This window comes from Orycteropus afer, unplaced genomic scaffold (assembly GCF_000298275.1).
Source record: "Orycteropus afer afer isolate SDZICR_OR568_19922 unplaced genomic scaffold, OryAfe1.0 scaffold00008, whole genome shotgun sequence".
NCBI classification, from domain to species: domain Eukaryota; kingdom Metazoa; phylum Chordata; class Mammalia; order Tubulidentata; family Orycteropodidae; genus Orycteropus; species Orycteropus afer.
Window position 1 is genome coordinate 6,899,625 of NW_006921595.1, and position 24,932 is coordinate 6,924,556.

Sequence of the window (24,932 nt, forward strand, 5' to 3'; positions counted from 1 at the left end):
TTCATAAACTTTGTAAAGGCCCAGACCAAAAAGAGATGCTCAGTATGCTTGGTCAATTACTATCATGAATATGACAATGAAATTACCCACAAACCTCCACATGTGTGTCCTCTTTAATACTCAGAAGAGTTCCATTCAGCAGGAGAGACATAACTAAAAGAATATAGTACTTTAATTTAGGTTTATATGCATTCATTTTTAATCACTTACTGAGAAATGAGATTTGAAAATTATAGTCTCATCAGGAAAATGTGAAAAAGATCCTGATACATATTCTATGATTTTACACCATAAATACATTTAGTAGCTTGTTCATTATGAAAACAATTGCTCTGACTTATCTTATTCCATCTTCCCATTGTTGTTGTTGTTATGTGCCGTCGAGTCAAACCCGACTCATAGCGACCCCTCCTTGGGTTTCCGAGGCAGTATCACTACGGAAGTAGGATTGCCCAACCTTCCTTCCGAGGAGTGGCTGGTGGGTTTGAACCGCCAGCCGTCTGGTTAGCAGGCAATTGATACAAATATTTCAAGATAGTTGAAAAATAATCACTGAAGTTATTCTAAAAACTTTTAGTCAAAATTAGTGCCCCAAAGCAAAACAAGCTACTCTATTCTTAAAGCAAACATCATTGCACATATAAAAAAGGATATTTGCAATACTGCAAGCATGTTACTTCATTCCACATGCAGCTCCATTTCTGTAGTTTGTTTTTTTTTAAAGAAAAAAACCAAAGGCAGTCCCCAAATTACAAACAAGTTCCATTCCTAAATCTGCCATATAGTCAAATTTGTACATAAGTCAGAATAGTTAGGTACAGTTCATATCTAATGCCACTTGGTCATGTTTGTCTTAGTATATCTTGCTATGCTTAAAAAAAAAACCACTCAAGCAATACTTCCAAATCCACTAAAATATCTTTAACATAATACAGTTGTAATAATGTTTTGATGTGCATCACAAAGTAGTGCCTGTTTGTTATTACAAACCATTTATATACTTCAAATTTTTAATATAATAGGCTTTAATGGGGTTGGTCTATAACTAAGGGTTATACATAAGTCAAACATTTGTAACCTGGGGACTTCCTGTAAAATTTCATGGGCTAAGTTATGGAACTTTTTGTATTCAAAGAATTACTTCACGAGACTATTAGGATGAATTTTTTTTATTACACAATATTTTGTAGCCATGCTCAATCAACAAAGTTCAACAGAAACTTGTAAATCTGCTAAGTAATGTAACACACTATACATATTTTTTCAGTGTGGTAACATTAAAATAATCCCTGCAACCTTTTTTCATACAACTTCACAAGCTAGGGAATAAATAAAGATATAAACATACAAGAACTTTTCTTAAAGCAGATAAGATTAACAGGTTAAAATTTTATTTATTGATAAGCCAAAGATTGACCCTGACCTTAGTAACACCAAACTGCAAAGGAGCTCTTGTTCAGAAAAGTGTGAAGGAGGGTACATGAAAGGGTGTCTATTGGAGGTGAATTTTTTTTTTAACTGCTCAACTATATTAACTTATATTAAAAGTAATTAGTCAAAATTTAAAACATTCTGATCAAAATGGGTCTGAACATGCCTTTCAAACCCCTGCTGGTCATAGTCAGGAGGGAACTGTTCACTGCACATGGGGCACACCTTCCAGTGACTTTCCACGTGTTCTTCAAACTTGGTCTGATCATAGTTGGGAGGGAACATTAATTCACAGAGGGGACACTTCTTGTGAACATCAAAGCTTGAAGAAACAGGATAGATATAATTACACATTTTTAATAAATTTTGTAACAGTAAATAAATCTTCAGTATATGACAAGGTTACATATAGCTGGTTAATGATACACTAAACAAACGACTCAAAGCCTTGCAAGTCTTTAATTGCTATAGAAAGTTCTTTTCCTGCTCCTCAATGCTGACCATTTAAAACCCATTTACAAAGGCTCTAAACTTAGTCTTACAATTAAATTTTTTTTTAAAAAAAGTTTTGCTTTGTCGAATTTTCAAAAATACAACTTACATTATGCTGAAATGAAGCTTAGTGCCAAGAATTTTTTAATTTTCAAGTAACAGAAGAAAACTTTTTCATAAAACTAAGGATAAACACAACTCATAATTTCCTAACAGCATCCATTTGGTTTGACAACTAAGATTTTTTTATAGTAAAACCAAAAAAACCAAACTCACTGCCATCTAATTGGATCCGACTCATAGCAACCCCTCCTTGGGTTTTTGAGGCAGTACCACTAGGGAAGTAGATTGCCCAATGCACCACCATCACCCCAAGGACTTGTTAAAATATATATATATGCTGGGTCCCACCCCAGAGTTTCTGGTTCAGCAGGTCTGAGACAGGGCCCCAAGCATTTCCATTTCTAACAAGTTCCCAGGGACTATACTTTGAGAACCACTGGTCTATATAATACAAACTCTACAAAGAAAAGAAAAGAATTACCTGGAATCAAAGCAAAAGCCTGTCCCATGCCCACGTAAATGCTGACCTGGAGGATCAGGAGCAGTGGGTACATTTTCATCTTCCTAGGAAAAATAAAAAAATTGCCACTTTTGAGAAAAGTGAAACTTAACCAAAATTCCTTAATTCAAACAAGCACACTTTGAGAGTATAAAGGAAATAAAATTACACTTAGGTAATTTTACATCTACCTCAAACATACGTTTGAAAGTAAATTTTACAGAGTATTTCATCACTATGGACTGATAACAGTCTTACCTTCTTGAAATAAAAAGTAGCATTCAACGGAATGGCAAGTAACCACACCTTGTGTGTGAATGAAGATGCAATGAGAACTTTTTGAACCTACAGATAGGTGAATTTACTGATTTGTTTTAATAATGCCATAGAGTGGTTGACCACTTTCATGAAAATCTTACTGTGTTATTTGTCCCACCATTCTCGCTTAGGAACTTAAATTTGCAACAAAAGAGTCTTCTTTGACCTGACAGAACTACTGTGTAATAAACAAAAATCATAAAGAACGGAAAACTAATAAAATATGTGTGGTTTGTGTATGTATGTTCTTGGGCACAGACATGGGCAAATCCAACTGGAAAATACATGATATAGAGCAAAGCAATGCACCAAACTACAAGTCTTAACAACACTGGTTTGGATTTACATGCCTGCAGCCCAGTGGTAAGTATCTAGAGCTCGGTACATGCGGCCTCGACAGCTAAACACGGAATTTCACGCAACATTTAAAGCAGCGTCCATCATCTAAACTGCCCATTGCTTTCTTCCTCTCAGCAGCTCTATGAGCTGCTCTGATGTCATGAACAATAGCACATAAACAGATGTAGCAGGCACTGACAAAAGTCCTTCTGTTGCTGGGTAATTGTGCTTGCCTCAGAGCTGCTATCAATGGGCTAATTAGTTAAGTCTGTCACAGGAAGAGGTACCAAAAACAGGGTATGTGGTATGAAATGTGAAGTAAGCAAACAAAAGACAGATTAAAAGTCTTTTTATTTTGTACTTGGCTGTCACTATGACCATTTGTATGCTAAGGCCAAAGTCAATACATGAGAGAGAAGACGGTGCCAATGATTCTGCATAACTTATTTAAAACTAGAGAAGTAAATACATACCTGGCCCTAGAATGCTTTGTATTATGACATAGTATTAGTCAACATCCCTGTTCTTTAAGTGAGATGCTATTGTTAAGCTCTGTCAGATACTCATTTATAGTAATGTATATAATGACAATAAAAGGGTTAACACTCAACTCTACAACTTAAAAGGTTTACAAAATTCAGAAAGTAAGTAACTGCAATGTCTGTATTACTTTTCAAAATGTCACTTCTTTTCATATACAAAAATTAACTCAAATTGGTTCAAAGGCCTAAAGGTAAGAGCTAAAACTGTAAAATGTAAAAGTCTTAGAGGTAAATATTCATGACTAGATTAGGCAATGGTTTCCTAGACACAACAAAAGCACAAGCAAAAGGAGAAAAAAAAAATTGGACTTCATCAAAATTAACTTTTGTGCTGCAAAGGACATTATCAAGAAAGTAAAAACAACCCAAAGTATAGGAGAAAATATTTGCAAATCATGTATCTGACAAGGGATTTTTATCTAGAATATACAAAGAACTCTCACCACTCAATAATATTATTAAAAGACAATCAAAAAACAGGCTAAACTGAGCATTATGCTCTTCTAAGAACTATCTAGGAGCTCTGGTAGCATAGTGCCTAAGGCACTTGACTGCTAACCAGAAGGCTGGTGGTCCAAACCCACCAGCCACTCCTCAGGACGGTTGGGCAATCTGCTTCCTTAGTGATACTGCCTCTACTTCCTTAGTGATACTGCCTCGGAAACCGTAGGAGGGGTTGCTATGAGTCAGGTCCGACTCAAGGGCATGTGACAACAACAACTATCTACATGGGAACAAAGTGACAAGAGCAATTCAAAAGATTAGAAAGGAAACTTAGGGGTCAGTGAGTTCATGTTAATGGAGGAGGAACAATTCAGAAAAGGAGGGTGAGAATTGATTATACAACTCAAAGAATATAATCAATATCACTGAATTGTACATGTAGAAATGGCTGAACTGGTGTATGTTTTAGGAGTCCTGGTGGCGAGTGCCTAAGGCATTTGACTGCTAAATTATTATCAATTAAATTAATTTTTATTGTGTTAACTATATATGTAACAAAGAGAGCTCTAGTGGCGTAGTGCCTAAGGCATGTGACTGATAATCAGAAGGCTGGTGGTCCAAACCCACCAGCCACTCCTCGGAAAGAATATTGGGCAATCTGCTTCCGTAGAGATACCCCCTCGGAAACCCAAGGAGGGATGGCTATGAGTTGGAACCAACTTGCTGGCACAGTGAGCTTGGATTTTTGGTTTGGTGTATGTTCTGCTGCATATACGCTCAACCACAAAATAAAATATAAAAAGAAAAAAAAAAAAAAAAGGCAAAGGATCTGAATAGACATTTCTCTAAAGATATACAAATGGCCTATAAGAACAGGAAAAGATGCTTCATCATCATTAACATCTGTGAAAACGCAAATCACGCCGCAATGACATCCCACTTCTCATCCACTAGAATGGGCTACAATAAAGAAGACATGAAAGTAAGTGGGAGAATGTGGAGAAACTGTAACCTTTATCTATGCTGGTGGGAATATAAAACGGTGCAGGCACTTTAGATAGCATCTCACAGTTCTCGAAAGGTTAAATATAGAGTTACCATATGACTCATCAGTTCTACTCAGAGGTATATACCCAGGAAAAAGTGAAAATATGTCTGCATAGTAACTTATAAACAAATGTTTGCAACAGCATTATACAGACTAGTCAAAAACTGGAATCAACCCACTGTCCATCAACTGTTGTTGTTATGTGCCGTCGAGTCACACCTGACTCATAGTGACCCCTTCTTGGGTTTCCAAGGCAGTATCACTACAGAAGCAGATTGCCCAACCTTCCTTCCGAGGAGTGGCTGGTGGGTTTGAACTACCAGCTTTCTGGTTAGCAGCCAAGTGCTGTAGGCACTACGCTAACAGTCCATCAACTCATGAATGGAAAAACAAAATGCAATAGATCTATACAATGGAATATTATTTGGCAATAAAAAGGAATGAAGTACTGATATATGCTACAACAAAGATGAACCTTGAAAACATAATGCTAAGCAAAAAAAGCCAGTCACAAAAGGCTACATATGATTTCATTTATGTGACTGTCTATACTACACATATCCACAGACGCGCAAAGATTAGGGGCTACCTAGGGATGAAGGAAGGGGAGGGGCGTGACTGCTAAAGGGTACAGTTTCTTTTTGGGATGATGAAAATGTTTAAAATTGATTGTGATGATGGTTGCACAAGTCTGAATATACTGGAAACTACTGAATTGTACAGCTTAAACCACTGAATTGTGCAGTATGTGAATTATGTCAGTAAAGCTGCTGTACCTAAAAAAGTTACTGCTCTAAGATAACTAAGATTTACTGTTAAATATAGGCAGAAAATATAAATTAAAAGCATCTCTTTAACTAAAAGCATTAATCACAAATGTTTAAACAGACTCTACTACATGAAAGATGTATAAAAAATAGATAGTATAAAAAAAGGCAAAATTCAGCATTAAGAGATGCCAACCAATGTCTATTGCACCAACTGGAATAAGCACGTATAAAAAATATTCATTTAACCTTTTAGCTGAAGTCCAATCTTTTTTTTTTTTCCTGTCATACTTTTTATCTCAGAAACCACTGCCTGATCTAAAGTTGCAAAGATTTACCTTTGTGTTTTCTTCTAAGAGTTTTGTAAGTTTTTGCTCTTACTATGAACCAATTTGAGTAACCTTTTGTGCATGGTGTAAGTAGAGATTCACTTCATTCTTTTTGCATGTGGAGATCCAGAGGTCCCAGCACCAGTAGTTGAAAAGACTATTCTTTTCCCCGATTGAATTGTCTTGGCACTCGTGTCAAAAAATGAATTGACTCTCTCTATATAAGTATATACTACTTTAGAAGCTCCTGGTAGCACAGTGCCTAAGGCACTTGACTGCTAACCAGAAGGCTGGCTGGGCAATCTACTTCCACAGTGATACTGCCTCGGAAACCCAAGGAGGGGTCTCTATGTGTCGGGTCCAACTCGACGGCACGTAACAACAACATATACTACTTTTGTAAACAAAAGGCACACTGGTTATATTTAAAATACAGGTAGTCCTTGGGTTAAGAACACTCAACTTACATACAACTGGTAGTTAAGAACCAATCCCCATAAAGTCTATTACAGTGAAAATCTGAGGTACCTACAGCTCATAATAACAAACAGGCATACTTTGCAACACACATCAAAACATGATTATTACTGTATCACGTTGAAGATATTTTAGTGTATCTGGAAGTGTTTCTTTAATGTTTTTTATGCATACAAAGGTACAATATATATACTAAGACAAACATGTAATTAACTGACGTTCGATAGGAACGTACCTAACTTTTCCAGCTTACGTACAAATTCGACTTAAAGATAGAAATAGATATTGTTCGTAATCCTGGCATTGAATATAGAAAATTTTAAATCTAAAAATAAATTTTTTAAACACATGAAAAATATCACAAAATTTGAGAAGACAAAAACTGAGTGCACCATGACAGGTGGGAAACAGGCCTTGATTCTTTAGAACAGCGGTTCTCAACAATTATGAGGTCCCGACCCTTTGAGCATCAAGGACTGTTTCGAGAATGGAAACTAAAAATTCACCAGGAAAAATAATGATGTACACCAAGAAAAACTGTCTTTAGTTTTGGGGGTTCACAGTGAATGATAATTCATGTGGAAAACAAACAAATCATGTATTAATAGAATGTGTGACCCTCACTCTTTCAGAGAGAGAGGGGAGGGGAAAGGAGGAGTGAGGCCACTCCAGGTGGAAGGGAAACACTGAACAAGGCATGAAAACAACTGGAAAGTCGGGTGTGTGTTGAGGGAAGAAAGTGATCCAGCCTTGAATGATGGAGTAAGAAGTTTAGACCAGTGCATCCCCAACTTTAATGAGCTTATGATCACCTGAGAATTTTAATAAAATGCAATCTGATTCTAAGTAAGTCTGGAGTGGGGCTGGAGATTCTGTATTTCTTATAGGCTCCTGGAGATACCAACACTATGAGACCATAAATCACATTTTTGAGCTGCAAGGTTTATACTGATGGTTCCAAAACCTGTGTACTAGGGTGCCCCAAATCACCACAGCAAATTCACAGGAGTACACTGGGATAGTTTTAATTTTCTAGACACATACAGAAATAGATACCACGAGAACTACTAGTTTGAGATAGCTCACAGTTTTAACATTTGATAGTGCTACATTCCCCTCAACAACATGGTATCTTTGAGAAGGTGGGTTTTGGGCAGTTTAAGCGCTCAGCTGTGAAATACGAACTGAAAGGCCAGCAGATCAAACCCACCCGCCACTCCATGGAGGAAAGATGTAGCAGTCTGTTTCCACAATGATACAGCCTTGGAAACCCTATGGGCAATTCTACTCTGACCTCCAGGGTCACTGAGTCAGAATCAACTCGAAGGCAAAGGATTCCCATGTGAAAACCAGTGTGAAACAGGAAATGAGGGTCCAATGTGATTCCAAGGTTTGAGAAGTTGTAAAGTGGCCAACAGGCACTATTAGTAACTATGGTTATTTAAGCATGAACAAAAATAGTATTTTTTAATTTATGCATATTATTCTTTTCAAACGGCTACTACAATTGTTAGGACAGATATTAAAGTTGTTTGGACCCAATTAACGAATATAATGTTACTAATTTTTTTACAACAGCCCTAGGCCAAAAAAATAACTAAAGTATAATAAAGGTCCTATGAACTGAGAAAGGCTGGGAACCTTCCTGGTTCAATCTATTTTATAGGTGGTTAAGACCACACTTTCTACTGCCAACTAATGAGACTCAAATCCTGACTTACCCTCACTATCTATGTGACTTGGGGCAAGCTACTTAATCTCCCTCTTCTCAGTTTCCTCCACCATAGAATAAAGATAATGACAGTTCCTACTTCATAGGATTGCTATGAAGAGTAAATGGCTAAATATATCTAAAGAGTTTAACCCAGGTTGGCAAATAGAACGAGAGAAGCATTTGTTGCCATCATCATCGTAACTGTGATGTTGTAGTTATTGCTATCGCAATTATTAGCTAAAAGAGAGTCATAAAAGGGTTTTGATAGTTGACCACAGCTTCTGGTGCACAGAACAGATACATGGCAGCTGCAGGCACTGGAGCAGGCTAGAAGAGGCGACCTCAACCCTAGCTCACAGTGCTGGGTCCTGGGGTGGTTTATCATTCCCAAGGCAGAAAAAGCAGAAAAGGAACAGGTCAACTCAAATTTACTTTCCTTATTTTTACTAAAATTACTAATTGAAATACTTCATCAGCAAGTGAATCTTCTTGTTGTAATGACAGGAAATTTAAAGAAAACAAGTTCTGAGTATACATAAAAATGAGTTTCTGTATATGAGAAAAATCTTCTGATTGCAAAACACAATTACCCAAGGTGTGCGTATTAAGAGTCCTTCCATCTCATTACCAAATCTAAGTATGTCAGCAAATGAGCACAAGACTCTTACACTGCTTCTCATGGTATGCAGGAGGGCAAAGCATACAGATCAGAAAGAACATTCTGCTAATTAAACTGACGCAGATGACTACAGAAGAGAAGGGCTTGTCACATGTAACGTCTGTGCCAAGAATGATCAGATTAAATATGCAAAATGTGAAGTAAAGGTGTGAAAATGCAGTAAGATGATACTCTAGACCTTAAATAGACTACAAAAGTTCTGACAGTTTTCCTAATTATTGCCAGTAATGGACATATGAGGCCAAAAGGCAGGAGGGAGAAATACATTTTTCTCCATTATGGGTGCTGAACACTAGGGCTAAAATCATGCCTGTCTGAACACTGATCAGTTTCTACAAAGGTTAATAGCAATTAAATGCAGCAAACTAGATTAAATGAGAAACAGGTCATGATACTGCTGTACTTGCAAAGAGCACAATAAAGCATTTCTTTTAAATCCATCTTATGCACAGGAAATCTAACAGAAGCTGTTATGAGGAAAAGACACCTGTTTATTAAATGGTTAAGAAATCTCTTGAATAAAATTTTTAAAAATCATGACAAGTTACACTAACTAATTCAATTATCATTAGTATTTTGTTGCTGCCAAAGAATAAGTGCTGCTGTTATTGTTGTTGTTACGTGCCGTCGAGTCGGACCCGACTCATAAGGAGCCCTCCTTGGGTTGCCAAGGCAGTGTCACTACGGAAGTAAATTGCCCCATCTTCCTTCCAAGGAGTGGCTGGTGAGTTTGAACCACTAGTCTTCTTGTTAGCAGTCAAGTGCCTTAGCCACTATGCTACCAGTGCTACATAACATTAAAGATGTCTAAAAAAATATTTCTAAGAAAAAACTAATATGTAATACATGCTGTTGTTGTTTGCCGTGGAGTTGGACCCAACTCATAGCGACCCCTCCTTGGGTTTCCAAGGCGATATCACTTCGGAAGTAGATTGGCCAACCTTCCTTCCAGGTACCCCTCTCTATTTTTTCTAGCTAAAGATAAGCCTGAGTTTAAAAATTCAAACTGGAATATAAATGCTAACATGAAAATAAACATACAACTGAAGCATAGTATTGCCACTAACACTTTGCCTCCTCCAGTCTAGGAGATCTATATTCACAAGAATATAAGAAGCTACTTAGTAGTAAGTGATGATTAAGATTGAGTTATCTGATAACCACAAATATCTCAGATCTGAACTTAATCTTTTACTTAGAATAAGTCCTGAAGTATCAATCTGAAGCATGTTTATGGTTGATTTTCCGAATTTAAATGCTAGCCAGTTTCCCAAAAATAAGTAAGCAAGCAATTACATGGACACACTAGTGTGAGCATCTCTCCCCACTTCCTCCCTAAAGAAGAGAAAAAACTAAAGGGGCGGGCTCAGAAAATGGAAAGTCAGTTTACTTTGCTATCCTCAGGGTCTTCTAAACCATCAGGCCGACTAAGATTTCGAGAAGGCTGGCTGCAGACAACATTGTCTTCCAGTCCCCAAGAGTGTACTCTAACAGGTGGCCTTTGAATTTCATCTGGATAAAAAGCGCCATCTGCTCCATCTGCAATAAAAATTTGGGAAGGGTAGGGTGAAACCTGATATGCAAATTAATATCTCTATGTATAAATAAAGATGAATGGATCTGCAGAACCATTTGGGGGCATTTAAAAAATAGATGTTTTTATTTTTAACTTAAGTCATTTTAAAAAATGAGAACTATAAGCAAATAAGCAAGTAGACTACTGATTCATGATATCACCCTTTACTGATGTTATACATTATATGATTTTAAACATTAAAATTGCATATTACCACACCATGTTCATTGCAGGACTATTTACAATAGCAAAAAGATGGAAACAAACCTACGTGCCCATCAACAGAAGAATGGATAACCAAACTATGGTACACACACACAATGGAATACTATGCAACACTAAAGAATAACATAAAATCTGCAAAACATGGATGAATTGGAGGACATTATGCTGAGTGAAATAAGTCAATCACAGAAGGACAAATGTATTAGTTCATTATTGTAAAAAGTCATATGGGAAGGAAGCTTTCTTTGTTGGTTACCAGGGATGGGAGGGGAGAGGAGAGAACACTGGAGCGGGAGGAAGCACTGACCCATGTTACTTTAGTTTTTTTTTGTGTATTTCACTGTACATAAATTATATTTCAATAAAATGTATTTTTTTAAAAAAACCGCATATTACACAAATAAAATAATGTTTCCACTAGAGCTGACTATTCATTCTCTAATCCCACTAAAATATAAACCAAAAAAAAAACAAAACCAACCCTATTAGCCTCAGCTAACTTAAAACCAAAATATTTCAATCACCTCTTGTTTCCTGTGTTGCATAGGGATTACCATATTGCAGAACTGGTTGTTCACTTGCCACTGCAGGAACATGACCATTTTGCTCTGTGCTAAGACACGGCGAGACCTGTTGTGGACTCTGGGAATTCTGCCCTTCCATTTTCCTTCCAGCTTGATTTTCTAGACTCCTTTTAATTTCCTGAAAGTAGCAAAAACAAAGGTGAGTAAGCAAAGCAATAAAATATTTTACAAGAAGAACAGCACTGAACATTTAGCCAGAATATAACAATAAAAGTATTTCCCTAGCATGTTTTAAGTATGCAGTTGGAAAAGCTGGCTCTCAACCTCCTATAAATGCCCCTTCCATGTATAACAAAATCAGAAAGCAAGATAAACCTCAGTGGTATTTTCAAATTTATTTGTGCCAAGAAATTGCCCTTTTCACTGCGCTAGTTTAAGCTAGGAAAACTATGAGCCTCTTACAATTTGATTATTCATAAAATTAAAAAGAAATTTTAAAAACCAACCAGATTGTGTCAATGATAAAATCTATCAAACATTTAAGAAATTAAAATAATTCCAAACTAATCTTGTACAAACACTTTCAGAAAAGAGAGGAAAAAATACTTCTAACTCATTTTATGAGCCGAGGTACCAAAACCACACAAAGACCTCACAAGAAAAGGACAGACCAATATCCCTAATGAATAGTGATTCAAAAATCACTAATATAACAGCAAATTAAATGCAACAATATTAAAAAAGAACTAATACATCATAACTAACTGGTTTTATCATAAGAATGCAAATTATTTTAACATCCAAAAACCAATGCAATCCATCGTTAAAAGGAGGAAAAAAAACATATGGCTGTTTCAATAGGATCAGAAGAAAACATTTTAAAAATTAAACACCCATATAATTTTTTTTTTTTTTTTACATCTCAGAAGATTAGGAGTAACAAGGAAATTCCTCAACCTGATAAAGGGCATCTAACAAAACCTACAGCTGACCTTTTTTAAAAAAGACTCAAATGATTCTACCTAAAATCAATAGTAATGCAATGATGGCTGTTTATACCACTTCTATTCAACACTGTACTAGAGATTCTACACAGTGGATTAAAGCACACAGACTGGGAAGGATTCTTTACTCTGTCTTTATACATAGATGATATTACCGCATATATAAAAAATTCTGAGGAATCTACAAAAGTTATGAGAAAACTGAATTTAGGAAGGTCACCAGGTACAATGTCAGTATACAAGATTAACTGTATTTCCATCAGCCACAAACAAATGGAAAATGAACATTTTAAAACTGCCATTTACAGTAGCATCAATAAAATAGCTAGGAATAAATTTAACATAAAATTTGCAAGACCTAAACACTACAAAGAACAAAACATTGGTGAGAGAAATTAAAGAGAGCCTAAGCAAATAGATGGGAACTCTGGTAACATAGTGCCTAAGGCATTTCACTGCTAACCAGAAGGCTGGCAGTTCAAACCCACCAGCCACTCCACTCCTCGGAAGGAAAGTTGAGCAATCTACTTCTGTAGTGATACTGCCTCAGAAACCCAAGGAAGGATTGCTATGAGGTAGGGCCAACTTGACAGCACATAACAACAACAACAAGCAAACAGATATACCACGTTCATGACTGGAAGATGATATTTTTAAGATATTACTTCTCTCCAAATCAATGTGCAGATTCAATGCAATCCCAAATAAAATCCCAGCAGGCTTTTGTATAAACTGACAAGCTGATTCTGAACAGTATATTAAACTACAAAGGATCTAAAATAGTCCATTGTACAAAAGCAGAACAAAGCTGGGGGAATAATACTATCTGATTTCAAGATTATTTCGAGCTACAGTAATCAACCCGCCAGCCACTCCTCGGAAGGAAGGTTGGGCATTCCTACTTCCGTAGTGATACTGCCTCGGAAACCCAAGGAGGGGTCGCTATGAGTCGGGGCCGACTCGACGGCACATAACAACAACAACAACAACAACAACAGTAATCAAGGCAGTTATAGTACTGACAAAGGTTAAACATATAGATCAGCAGTTAACAAACTTTTTCTGTAAAAGGCCAGAAAAATATTTTTACCTCTGCAGGCCACAGAATCTCTATAGTAACTATTCAAATCTGCCTCTGCTGCAGCAGCCCTAGATAACATATAATGAAACGGACATCGCTTTGTTCTAATAAAATATTACCTGCAAAAACAGGATAAGGTTGGATCTGGCTTGCTGATCCCTAACATAAATCAATAAAATATAAAAGAGTCCAAAAATAGATCCACACTATACAATCAACTGATTTTCAATGAAGGTGAAAAGGTGGTTCAATGAAGGAAAACAATCATCTTTTCAACAAAGGGTGGAGAAAAACTAGGTATTACTAAGCCAAAAAGAAAAGACATTTGGCTGACATCATACCATACACAAAAATTAACTTTAAATAGATCATATATCTAATCATGAAGAGAGAAAACTATAAATCATCTGGGAGAATAAAATAGGAGAAAACCTTTTCTTGGGCTAAGCAATTTCTTAAGATGGGATGCAAACAGCATGAACAATTCTGAAAATATTGTTAAATGGTAGTGATTTGAAATTAAAAGGTTTTGCTTTTCTAAAGATAGTATTTTAAAAAGAAATGGAATATTTAAAGAACTCTTATAACCAAATACAACCAACCAAAGAAGACAAAAATCCAATTGAAAATAATAGGTAAAAGATCCGAACAGACACTTCACAAAGGAATATATACAAATGGCCTATAAGCATATGAAAAGATAGTCAGCATCACAAGTCATCATGAAAATTAAAATTAAAACCACAATGAGGTAACACTACACACTCACTAAAATGACTAAAATTAAAAAGCCCAACAATACCAAGTGCTGGTGAAGACATGGAGCAATTGCAACGTTCATACACTGCTGGTGGAACGCAAAATGGTACAGCCATTTGGAAAACACTTTGCCTGTGTCTTAAAAACACACACTTACCATACAAGCCAGCAATTGCACTCCTACGTTATCTACCCAAAAAAAAAAAAAAATGAAAACATGTCTACAAAAACACTTGTACAAAAATGTTCATAGCAGCATTATTCAAAATAGCAAAACATCAGAAATAATTCAAATGTCTATCAACTGGTAAATGGATTAATGTCCATTAACTAGTGAATGCATAAATTCTACATGATTCAATTTATATGAAATGCTAGAAAAAGCAAAACAATACAGTGACAGGAGGTAGATCAGTCACTCTCTGGGGCTGAGGGTTAACAGGAAGGGACTACAAAAGAGCATGAGGTAACTTTTTGGCTGATAGGAATGTTCAATAAATAGCTTGAGTGTAAATGGTGCTCACAGGACATGTATTTGCCAAACTTCATCAAACTGCATTTGAAATGGGTGAATTTTATTGCATGTAAATTGTACCTCAACAGAGTTTTAAAAACTATAATAACCAGAGAGACATTATAAACAACAGATAAAAAGATGAAAAAAATTTAATCTGTAAAGTAAAATTCATCTGGTTTTGCTGATTGTCATGCCTTAGGAGTAGAGACTCCCTCCATTAACGTTAACAGATTTTTACCTGTATAAATGACCCTGAAATGGAGTTAAGTCATCAACAATGAGCAAAATTGTTAAACATGAAAAATGCAAGTTAACTTAGGTTTTAAGAGGTTTAAAAGTTCTTCCTAAACAAGTCTATTCATTATACACATAACATGTCCATGAATCACTGTGCTAGGCACCGTGGCGAAATTCTGAGGGTGACATTTCTACCTTACAGGAGCTTATAATCTTGTACACATACGAACTGTAAAATCTTAGAAAATACATTCAAGGTATCCATCATATAATTCATTATGTAGAAGGCACATATATAAAACTGAAGACAATGATTAATTTGACATGGATTTCATCTGCAAGGAATGTAGTCTAATAGAACTCTAAATAATTATACTGTGACAGCTGTAGACTGGTAAAGAGATGAACGTGCAATGTATAAAAAATACTATGTACCAGAGGGAGACTATACAGAAGAGCCATTTAAGCTGGATCTTAAAGGATTTTGACCAGGCTTAAGGAAAGGCATTTTAGATACAGAAAAAGAACATGGGAAAAGAGTACAGAAGACATGAGAAATATTATCATATTTTGGGCTTGGTAAATAGTATGAGTAGCTAGAGAACAGGATACATGTTAAGAGTAGCAGGAAAGGTAGCTGAAAAGGCAAGTTCTAGGTCAGATATGCCAAATCCATGTCATAGAACTTAAAGAGCAGGCTGTCACATTCTTGAACAGTAACTTTGGCATGGTAAAAGTAGTCTTTTGTAAGACTTGTCTAAAAAGCTTTGCTAGGTAAGGTATACCAGAAACTAGAAGCAAATAAGCAGGCAGGCAGCCCTGCGTGATGAACTGGAGTCAGCCTGTGCCTGAATTTAATCAACTCCAGCATTTACCTGGGATCTTACACTTTCCAAGCCTCACAGGGCTAGTGAGAAATAAGGAACGCGTTTAGAGCGTAAATCCCAAACCAAACCTGTGCTGTGGAGTCGATTCCAACTCAGAGCGACCCTGTAAGACAGAGTAAAACTGCCCTATCGGGTTTCCAAGGCTGTAACCTTTACAGGAGCAGATTGCCACATCTTTCTCCTGCAGAGAGGCTGGTGGGTGTTAACCTCCAATTTTTCGGTTTGCAGCCAAACATTTTAACCACTACACCATTAGAGTTCCTTGTTCAGAACATAAAGCTCCATTGCCATTTAGCAGATTTCAACTCTTAGCCACCCCATAGGAAAGAGTAGAACTCCCCCAAAGAGTTTCCAGGGCTGTAATCTGTACAGAAGCAGACTGCTATATCTTTCTCCCACACAGTGGCTAGTGGGTTTGAACTGAGTTCAAACCAGCAACCTTTCTGTTAGCAGCTAAAAGCTTAACCATCGTCTGACACCAGGTCTCCTTGTTTAGAACATTGTTGTTGTTGTTGTTGTTATGTGCCGTCGAGTCGGCCCCGACTCATAGCGACCCCTCCTTGAGTTTCCGAGGCAGTATCACTACAGAAGGAGGATTGCCCAACCTTCCTTCCGAACATGTTGTTGTTGTTTTGCCGTCGAGTCGGCCCCGACTCATAGCGACCCCGCCTTGGGTTTCGGAGGCAGTATCACTACGGAAGTATGATTGCCCAACCTTCCTTCTGAGGAATGGCTGGTGGGCTTGAACCGCCAGCCTTCTGGTGAGCAGTCAAGTGCCTTAGGCACTATGCTACCAGAACTCCTTCCTTCCGAACATAGCAGGCACTAAATAGATGTTCCCTCATCTTCTACCATGATTCAAAACTCTCAGAGGTGTTGCTGTAGTAATCCACGGTTATGAACGCAACAATGTGAATAGAGGAAAGGGGGGAGTTAAATGTAAAAAATATTTCAAGAGAGAATGGGTATAAAAGGAGTGAAAGAGATGATAAAATATTTCTACAAAAATTTAACCAAATTAATACATAGGAACACGCTTAAGTTTTTCTGCAAGCAAACTTAAATGCACTAAATGAAGACACAGATTTCTTCAAAAGGTTTATGCATACATTGTTACAATGAAGAAACCTCATAGAGTTCCAACCTAATAAAGAATTTACTCTAACTTAATACTCTTACTACTACCATAAAAGATACAATAAATCCTCCGCAAACAGGATGCAGGGTAAGAACAGAACCAGTTACAAGCAGGTTTGGTTCATTATAGGGGAACAAAATACAGGAATATTGGCCAAACAGTTATGGTCAGGTTGCTTTGTAAATCAGGAGATTAAACTCTCTCCCCTCAGAAACAATGGCATAATACTTGGACTTTAGAGCAGAGCAGAGACTCTTAAATTTGAATTCACAGATCCCGCCCCTCCAAAAAGATCAATGCTTAGTATTCAAGGGGTCCATGAACTTAGATGGGAAAAAAAAAATCCACATCTTTCACTAACTTCTATTGAAATTTAGCATTTTTCTCTCATTATGAATATAAGCAAAAAACTTCAGTCTAATACTAATAGTGTCTGTGATTTTGTCATAACAAAAATCACAGATATATTCATTTCATATTGGTCATCAGTCATTTCAAAATATCCTTTACATTCATCACTTCTTTGAAATATGGAAATTAGACATTCTACATACGCTTATTTTATATTTTAATGTTGTTGTTGTTGTTATGTGCCGTCGAGTAGGACCCGACTCATAGCGACCCCGACTCATAGCGACCCCTCCTTGGGTTTCCGAGGCAGTATCACTACGGAAGTAGATTGCCCCATCCTCCTTCCGAGGAGTGGCTGGTGGGTTTGAAACACCAGCCTTCTGGTCAGCAGTCAAGTGCCTTAGCCACTATGCTACCAGAGCTCCCTTATATTTTAATAAGTATTTATATTATCACAAAATTGTCTGAATACTTTAAGAAGTATTTCTTATAAGTGATTTCCTTTGTAATTCTATATATTGTCTTATGCACTTAATTTAAACACATTATTCTGAAAACAGACTTCACTAGGCTGTCAACGTGTTCTTTGCACAAAAATAACCAAGAAACCCTGAGGAAGCTCTCCTACATACACAACAAGAAATGTGGCTATCTTAACTAAGCAAAACAATATTAACAACTATACAATTTTCCTAAAATAAAAATTGAATAGAGAGATCTTAAAAGAAGCCTCTTTTACAATTCCAGCTATAGGGCACAAAAGGTTTTTTTTTTTTTCAGCTGGTTTGCCTTTGCTAGGGTGCCTGTTTGGCTTTTGTTTTTCCTCCAGGGCCCAAAGTGTCTCAGTGGCCCTGGTTCCACTTTACAAGTTCTACAAATTACTTGACGAGTTAAGAGTGTTTCTGGTACTCTAACTGTTAAATAGGTCAAATAATATATTCCTCTTATCTGCCACATGGGGAAGCTGTGAGAATAAAGAACAGACATTAAATGCTTTGAATTACTTAGAAAAAACTATGTGAAACAAGCTGTTTAAAAGTATTATAATTTTTATCCTTTTTATTACTTCCAGACTGCCTCAAAGTTATAGCAAAAGAAGTAAACAAATGGTAGTCTACAATGACTTATCGGGCACGAGTCGAGGAGCAACTCAATAGCAGTTAACAACAAAAATAAATATGAGTTTTATAAAATCAGCTTCTCCTGGATCATTATTATTAAATCATGATGCTATTTTAATAGTATCTCATAGAAACATGTTCCATTAATCATTTACAAGTATATGTGTTACACTTCTATTCTCAGATGAAAAGGTCATTTGGAAAAATGAAACAATGATTGAGCAAACTCTCTAGTCTCTCGTCAATATGCAAGAGTATCTGATGTTAAAGAACAGTTTTAAATTGTTTTCTTTGGCCCTGGAAACAGTTAATAAAGTATCCCTATAATCCTGTTTTTTCACATTATTTGCTATGTTGCTTTTGCTTTAAAATATGTTTTATTTAGTCTTCCACTTTTCAACTTTATAATAAGGGGTTTATGCAGAACATTACAAATAGTATGAAGATAAGAAAACAAATAATTCTAAATGGGAGTTTTGAAATGAAATGAAAAAGTAAACACTTTAAGCTATCAAGTTTCTAAATTTAAATTCGTAGGGTTTTTAATACAAAGAAACATACTAAATTTTTTCACACTACTAAAAATTATTAAAAACCAAATCTTATTTTAAAAACACTAGGAAGCTAGTAGCATAGTGGCTAAAGCACCTGACTGCTAACCAGAAGGCTGGCAGTTCAAACCCACCAGCCACTCCTCGGAAGGAAGGTTGGGCAATCCTACTTCCGTAGTGATACTGCCTCGGAAACCCAAGGAGGGGTCGCTATGAGTCGGGTTTGACTCGACGGCACATAACAACAACAAGGAAGCTAATTGGGACCTCTGGTGGCATAATGTCTAAGGCATTTGACTGCTAACAAGAAGGTTGGTGGTTTAAACCCACCAGCCACTCTTCAGAAGGAAGATTGGGCAATCTACTTCCGTAGAGATACCACCTGGGAAATCCAAGGAGGGGTCGCTATGAGTCGACTCGACGGCAATGAGTTTTGTTTTTTTTTTTTTTTTAGGAAGCTAGTTATAATATGAAAACTATAATGGTTCCTTTTATTCACTCATTTGCTCATTAAATATTTATTGAGCAACTTTTAGTGTCAGGCACTGTTCTAGGCCCTAAAGATTCAGGAATAAACAAACAGACAAAAATCCCTGCCCATATGAAGCTTGTATTTTAGAAAAGGGAAGACACAACAAACAAAGTAAGTGTAATATGCATTTTGTTAGATGGTCATAAATCCTATGGATGAAAAAAAGGGGCACAAAATTACTTCTATCTCAAGCCTTAATTACCTGTTCCACTATCATCTAATGCCGTTTTCAAACTTGAGCTTGCATCAGAATCATCTGGAGGGCTTGTTAAAGCAGAGTTCTGGACCCCACTTCCAGAGTTTCTGATTTTGTAGGTCTAGAGGGAGGCTTAAGATCTGCATGTCAATCAAGTTCCCAGTCCTACTACATGGTGCTACTGGTCTGGGGCCCACACTTTGTGAATTGTTCTAATCCCTCAGGCCTTAACAATTTACCAGTTATTTTCCTGTCTTTGGGTTCATGTCCTTTGCCAGGAATATTTTTTCCTGCTGTTCTTTATTATTTCGTTCAGTTTCTTTTCTGGGGAAGGAAAGAGTTCAAACACGAAAGTAGAGAGTATTATATAATGAATCCTGGTATATTCCTCCAACCACCATCAACAATTGTTAGCTCTTAACCAGCCTTATTTTATCTATTGCCCCATGATCCTCCCTACCACATTTTTTTCAAGTGTTATCACAAACTTCCTGTTATTTCCCTCTAAATAACTATATAAATTGGCAAATACTATGAATTAGGGCTTCTTTCCTCTCTACCCCCCAAGAAAGGCAGCTACTATTCATCATTAGACAATAGGATAAATGAATATGTAAATTTCACACACAAACCAAGCCCCCCCCCCCAAAAAGAAAGAAAATACTAAACAAATGTTTGGACTCTAGTTAATGGATTTGCTTTTTGCTTTTCACAGTGGTACTGGTTAACAATTCTTTCTCTGTATTCAATGCCTGAGTAAATATAGGGATAATGAGATCAGGTACCTAACTTTTGGAAAAAGAAGTTATGACATGAAAAGGGAGAAGACTAGAATTATGTTAGTAGTGTTGGACTGGAATTGGAGGTGTATTTACGCCTGTTTTTAAGAAAAAAAAAAAAAAAAAAAATACAGGAAGTCCCTGTGTTACAAATGAGATCCGTTCCTGTGTCTTCAAAAATTTGTCAGAGCTTCCAACCAAGTATGCCCAGTTCAGTCCTGGTCCAGGAAGCATGACGGGCACAGACACAGATCTTTAAAGTTACAATGAACTGGAAAGACAGCCAGGAGGGAGAAATTACAAGCAAAAGCCTTGCTAGAAACATAATTTCCAAGAAGGGCAATATATACATTGCATAGCAACCTAATCTCCTGCCCTCAGATTTTGAGCACAGTCCATAGCAGCCCTGCCCTGCTCAAAGATGTGGTGCCTCACTCAAAGATGGTGGCTGACCACACACCACTTTGAATGTGTGTCACTGTCCTATAATCCTGCCAATAATCCATTCTCACCTATCAGGCTCCTCAAAGAGCTTACTACACCTCTTCCTAGTCTCTCATTCCAGGGCTTTCACCAATAATTTTTGCTGTTTCAGGTACCATGTGAAATCTGCCAAAGTGTAAAACCTTAGGTTTGTTTCTGTTTCACTTTGTCAGCCATGACAAAACCAGGTTAAATGGCAAGTAGGAGTTGTCTGTAAACTGGAGACTCAAAAAATGTTTCTGAATTTGGTCACAGGGAGGATTCTGAATTTGGTTATGTAAGAGGATACAATGTACCACAATGGTTTCGATTTACACTTACTCTCAAATGTTCAAGAAAAATCCATCTATTTAGGGGATGAGAAAGAAGAAAAAACAAGAAAGCAAATGAGACAAAATATTAACAACTGGTAAATCTGAGTAAAGAATGCATAAAGTTTTCAAAATAGATGATGGTGATAAATGCAAAGCATTGTGAAAGTAATTAATGCCACTGAATTGTACAGTTAAAATAGATAAAATGGCCTTTTTTTTTTCCTTTCGGCTAGAACCATAGAGGGTATTGAGTAGAAGAAAAAGAAGGTTCCTGCTGTGCCAGAAACTGGTTAGAAAAAGTGAAGGAATTTCGCAAAACTAAGATCAAGTGCCTGAGAAAGAAGTGTGTCCAAAAGATACTTCTAAAGGCAAAGAGGAAGCTTATGTAAGAAAAAGCTAAGCACCATCACAAGGAATACAGGCAGATGTACAAAACTGAGATTCGAGTGGCTGGGACGGCAAGAAAAGCTTGCAACTTCTATGTACCTGCAGAACTCAAGCTGGCACTGGTTATAAGGATTAGAGGTATCAGTGGTATGAGATCAAAGGTTCAAAAGGCATTGCAGCTTCTTCACTTTCACCAGATATTCGATGGCACATTTCTTAAGCTCATCAAGGCTTCACTTAACAGGCTAAGGCTTGTGGAACCATATACTGTCATAGCGGTACCCAAACCTGAAGTCAGTGAATTAACTTATCTACACAAGTGGTGATGGCAAAATCAGTAAGAAGCGAATTGCCCTGACAGACAGCACTTCGATTACACGATCTCTTGGTAAACATGGCACCATTTGCATGGAGGATCTGATTCATGGGATCTATACCTCAAAGAAGGTAACAACTTCCTCTGGTCCTTCAAATTAGCTTCTCCATGAGTGGAAAGAAGAAAAAGACCATCCATTTTGTAGAAAGTGGAGATTCTGGTAACAGGGAAAACCAGACCAACAGCCTTATTAAAGGATGAGCTAAAGTTGCTACACATATTTTACCACAATGAAACAAAAAAGTTTAAAAAAAAAAGTCTGAATGCTCACTGTATTATTTTTTCAATGAGTTTGAAACTACAGTATATAAAAATTAAAAAGCTATAAAAAAATTCATGAACTTCATTTTGAAAAATAATAACCAGAGCACAGTGCCTAAGGCATTTGACTGCTAACCAGAAGGCTGGCAGTTCAAACCCACCAGCCACTCCTTAGAAGGAAAGTTGGGCAATCTACTTTTGTAGAGATCCTCCTCAGAAACCCAAGGAGGGGTCGCTATAAGTTGGATCCAACTCAACGGCAGTGAGTTTTGGTGTTTTTTTTAAAGTTAATTTATAAAGTTATGCAATCTCAAATATTAAGTTGATATGGAAAAATAACATGAAAGAAAAGCTAGGAAAACAATGAAAAAGAATAATTATGAGACGGGATTAACCAAAATGCATGGTTGTTGTTGTTGTTTGCCGTCGAGTCAGCCCCGACTCATAGCGACCCCTCCTTGGGTTTCCGAGGCAGTGTCACTACGAAAGTAGGATTGCCCAACCTTCCTTCCGAGGAGTGTCTGGTGGGTTTGAACCGCCAGCCTTCTGGTTAGCAGTCAAGTGCCTTAGGCACTATGCTACCAGAGCTCCTAAAATGCATGGTACTGGCATATAAATACACAGACAAATGGAAAAGAATACAAAGTACTGAAACAAATCCAGCTATACATGGAAATCTATTGTATGATGAAAGGAGTATTGCAAATCACTGGAGCAAAAAACAGGTTGATAAATGTGTTGGAACAACTGGATGCCATTTAGAAAGAGATAAACTTAGACCCATTCTTCATGCTATACCTATGAATACATTCCAAAGGATAAGAGATCTAAATGTATATTAAAATAATAAAAAAAGAAAAAAAGTAAGTACTAAAACAAAACACGAATGAACTCTTCTATAGAAAAGCTATGTTGTTGTTGTTATGTGCTGTCAAGTCAGACCTGACTCATAGCGACCCCTCCTTGGGTTTCCGAGGCAGTATCACTACGGAAGTAGATTGCCCCATCTTCCTTCCGAGGAGTGGCTGGTGGGTTTGAACCGCCAGCCTTCTGGTTAGCAGTCAAGTGCCTTAGGCACTAGGCTACCAGAGCTCCTATAGCCTAGGTATTAGGAAATGCTTTCTACTAACAACTAAAAATTCAGATGTAATATACACCAGTGTTTTCAAACTCGATTGTACATGAGAGTCACCTAAAAGGTTTGTCCAAACATTTTTTCTGTGCCCCACCCTCAGAGTTTCTGTTCAGCAAGTCTGGGGTGGGATCCAAGAATTCTAACAAGTTCGCAGATGATACTGACACTACTGGTCTAGCCACCACACTTTAGACTACATAAAAATAAAAAAAAACTTCGCATAGCAAAAGTACTATAAACATAACCAAAAGACAAATTACAAATTGGGACAAAATACTTGCTACATAATGTATCACTGATAAAGGGCTAATATCTCTAATAGAATAAAAAATAACCATAGAAAATTGAGGGAAAAAGACCAAAATTCTTATAGAATGGGCAAAAGACATTAACAACTCACAAAAAAAGATGCATTAAAGATACTCACTATACTCATAACAGACATGCAAAATAAAACTATCCTAAGATCCATTTCCCGTCCACCCCACTAGCAACAGTTAGAAAGCCTGATTGCATTCTATGGGGAACCCAGTCCATTCTCATACACTGCTAGCAGGAATACAAAATGTTACCACCTCTGTAGAAGGGAATTCAGGAGTATTTGCACATGCATTTGGCCTTTCAGCCCAGCAGTATCAATTCTAGAAACCTATCTTGAAGGCATTTCTCCAAACAATCAATACACATGCACAAGATTATTCACTGCAGCGTTATTTGTAAAATATTGAAATCTACGTAAATGCTCACACACAGAAGTTTGGCTGAATAAACCATGATACATGCATACAATGGAGTACTATGCAGCTGCAAAGAAAGACTAAGGATGATCTCTATAGACTGATCTGAAGCAATTTTCAGGATGTATTTTTAATTGGAAAAAAGCATGCAATAGGCTAACTTGTTAGGACAAAAGAGGAAAATAAGAAAATATGCTTTTTCTGTAAACTGACAGTGGTAGACATAAGTTTTCCAAAATTCTTTGCTTGAAAGCTTAATTTTATCATTGGTAACAACTACCATATCAACTGACAGTATCCCTTCATATATTTTTAAGAAACTATCTGCCAATGAGTAGCGACTGGGATCTTAAAAGCTAGCAAGCTGCCATCTAGATGCAACGATGGGTCTCTCCTCATCCAGAGCAAAGAAGAATGAAGAAAACACAAAGTCATGGAAACAATTAGTCCTAGCGACTGGTACACCATCCGATCTGCAGCCTATACGACTATGAGACCAGAAGAAGTAGACAGTGCCCGGCTACCACTATCATCCACTTGGAAAGGGATCTATGTAGGAGATTCTTGATAGAGAGGGAGAACAATGTGGAACAAAACTCAAAATCATTTGGAGAAAAAA

General features: G+C 36.9%; 1 protein-coding gene across 1 annotated transcript in view; it reads right to left on the minus strand.

The window, feature by feature from the left end:
* Nucleotides 1–1,551: 1,551 nt before the first annotated feature.
* The window catches only part of TAX1BP1 (Tax1 binding protein 1), an 86,420-nt gene continuing 63,039 nt past the window's right edge, over nucleotides 1,552–24,932 (minus strand). The window contains exons 14-17 of the mRNA XM_042781527.1: nucleotides 11,468–11,645; nucleotides 10,533–10,681; nucleotides 2,468–2,550; nucleotides 1,552–1,753 (exon numbers count right to left, since the gene is read on the minus strand). Of these exons, the coding sequence (XP_042637461.1) occupies nucleotides 1,552–1,753; nucleotides 2,468–2,550; nucleotides 10,533–10,681; nucleotides 11,468–11,645 (612 nt within the window). The remainder of the gene's footprint in view (nucleotides 1,754–2,467; nucleotides 2,551–10,532; nucleotides 10,682–11,467; nucleotides 11,646–24,932) is intronic.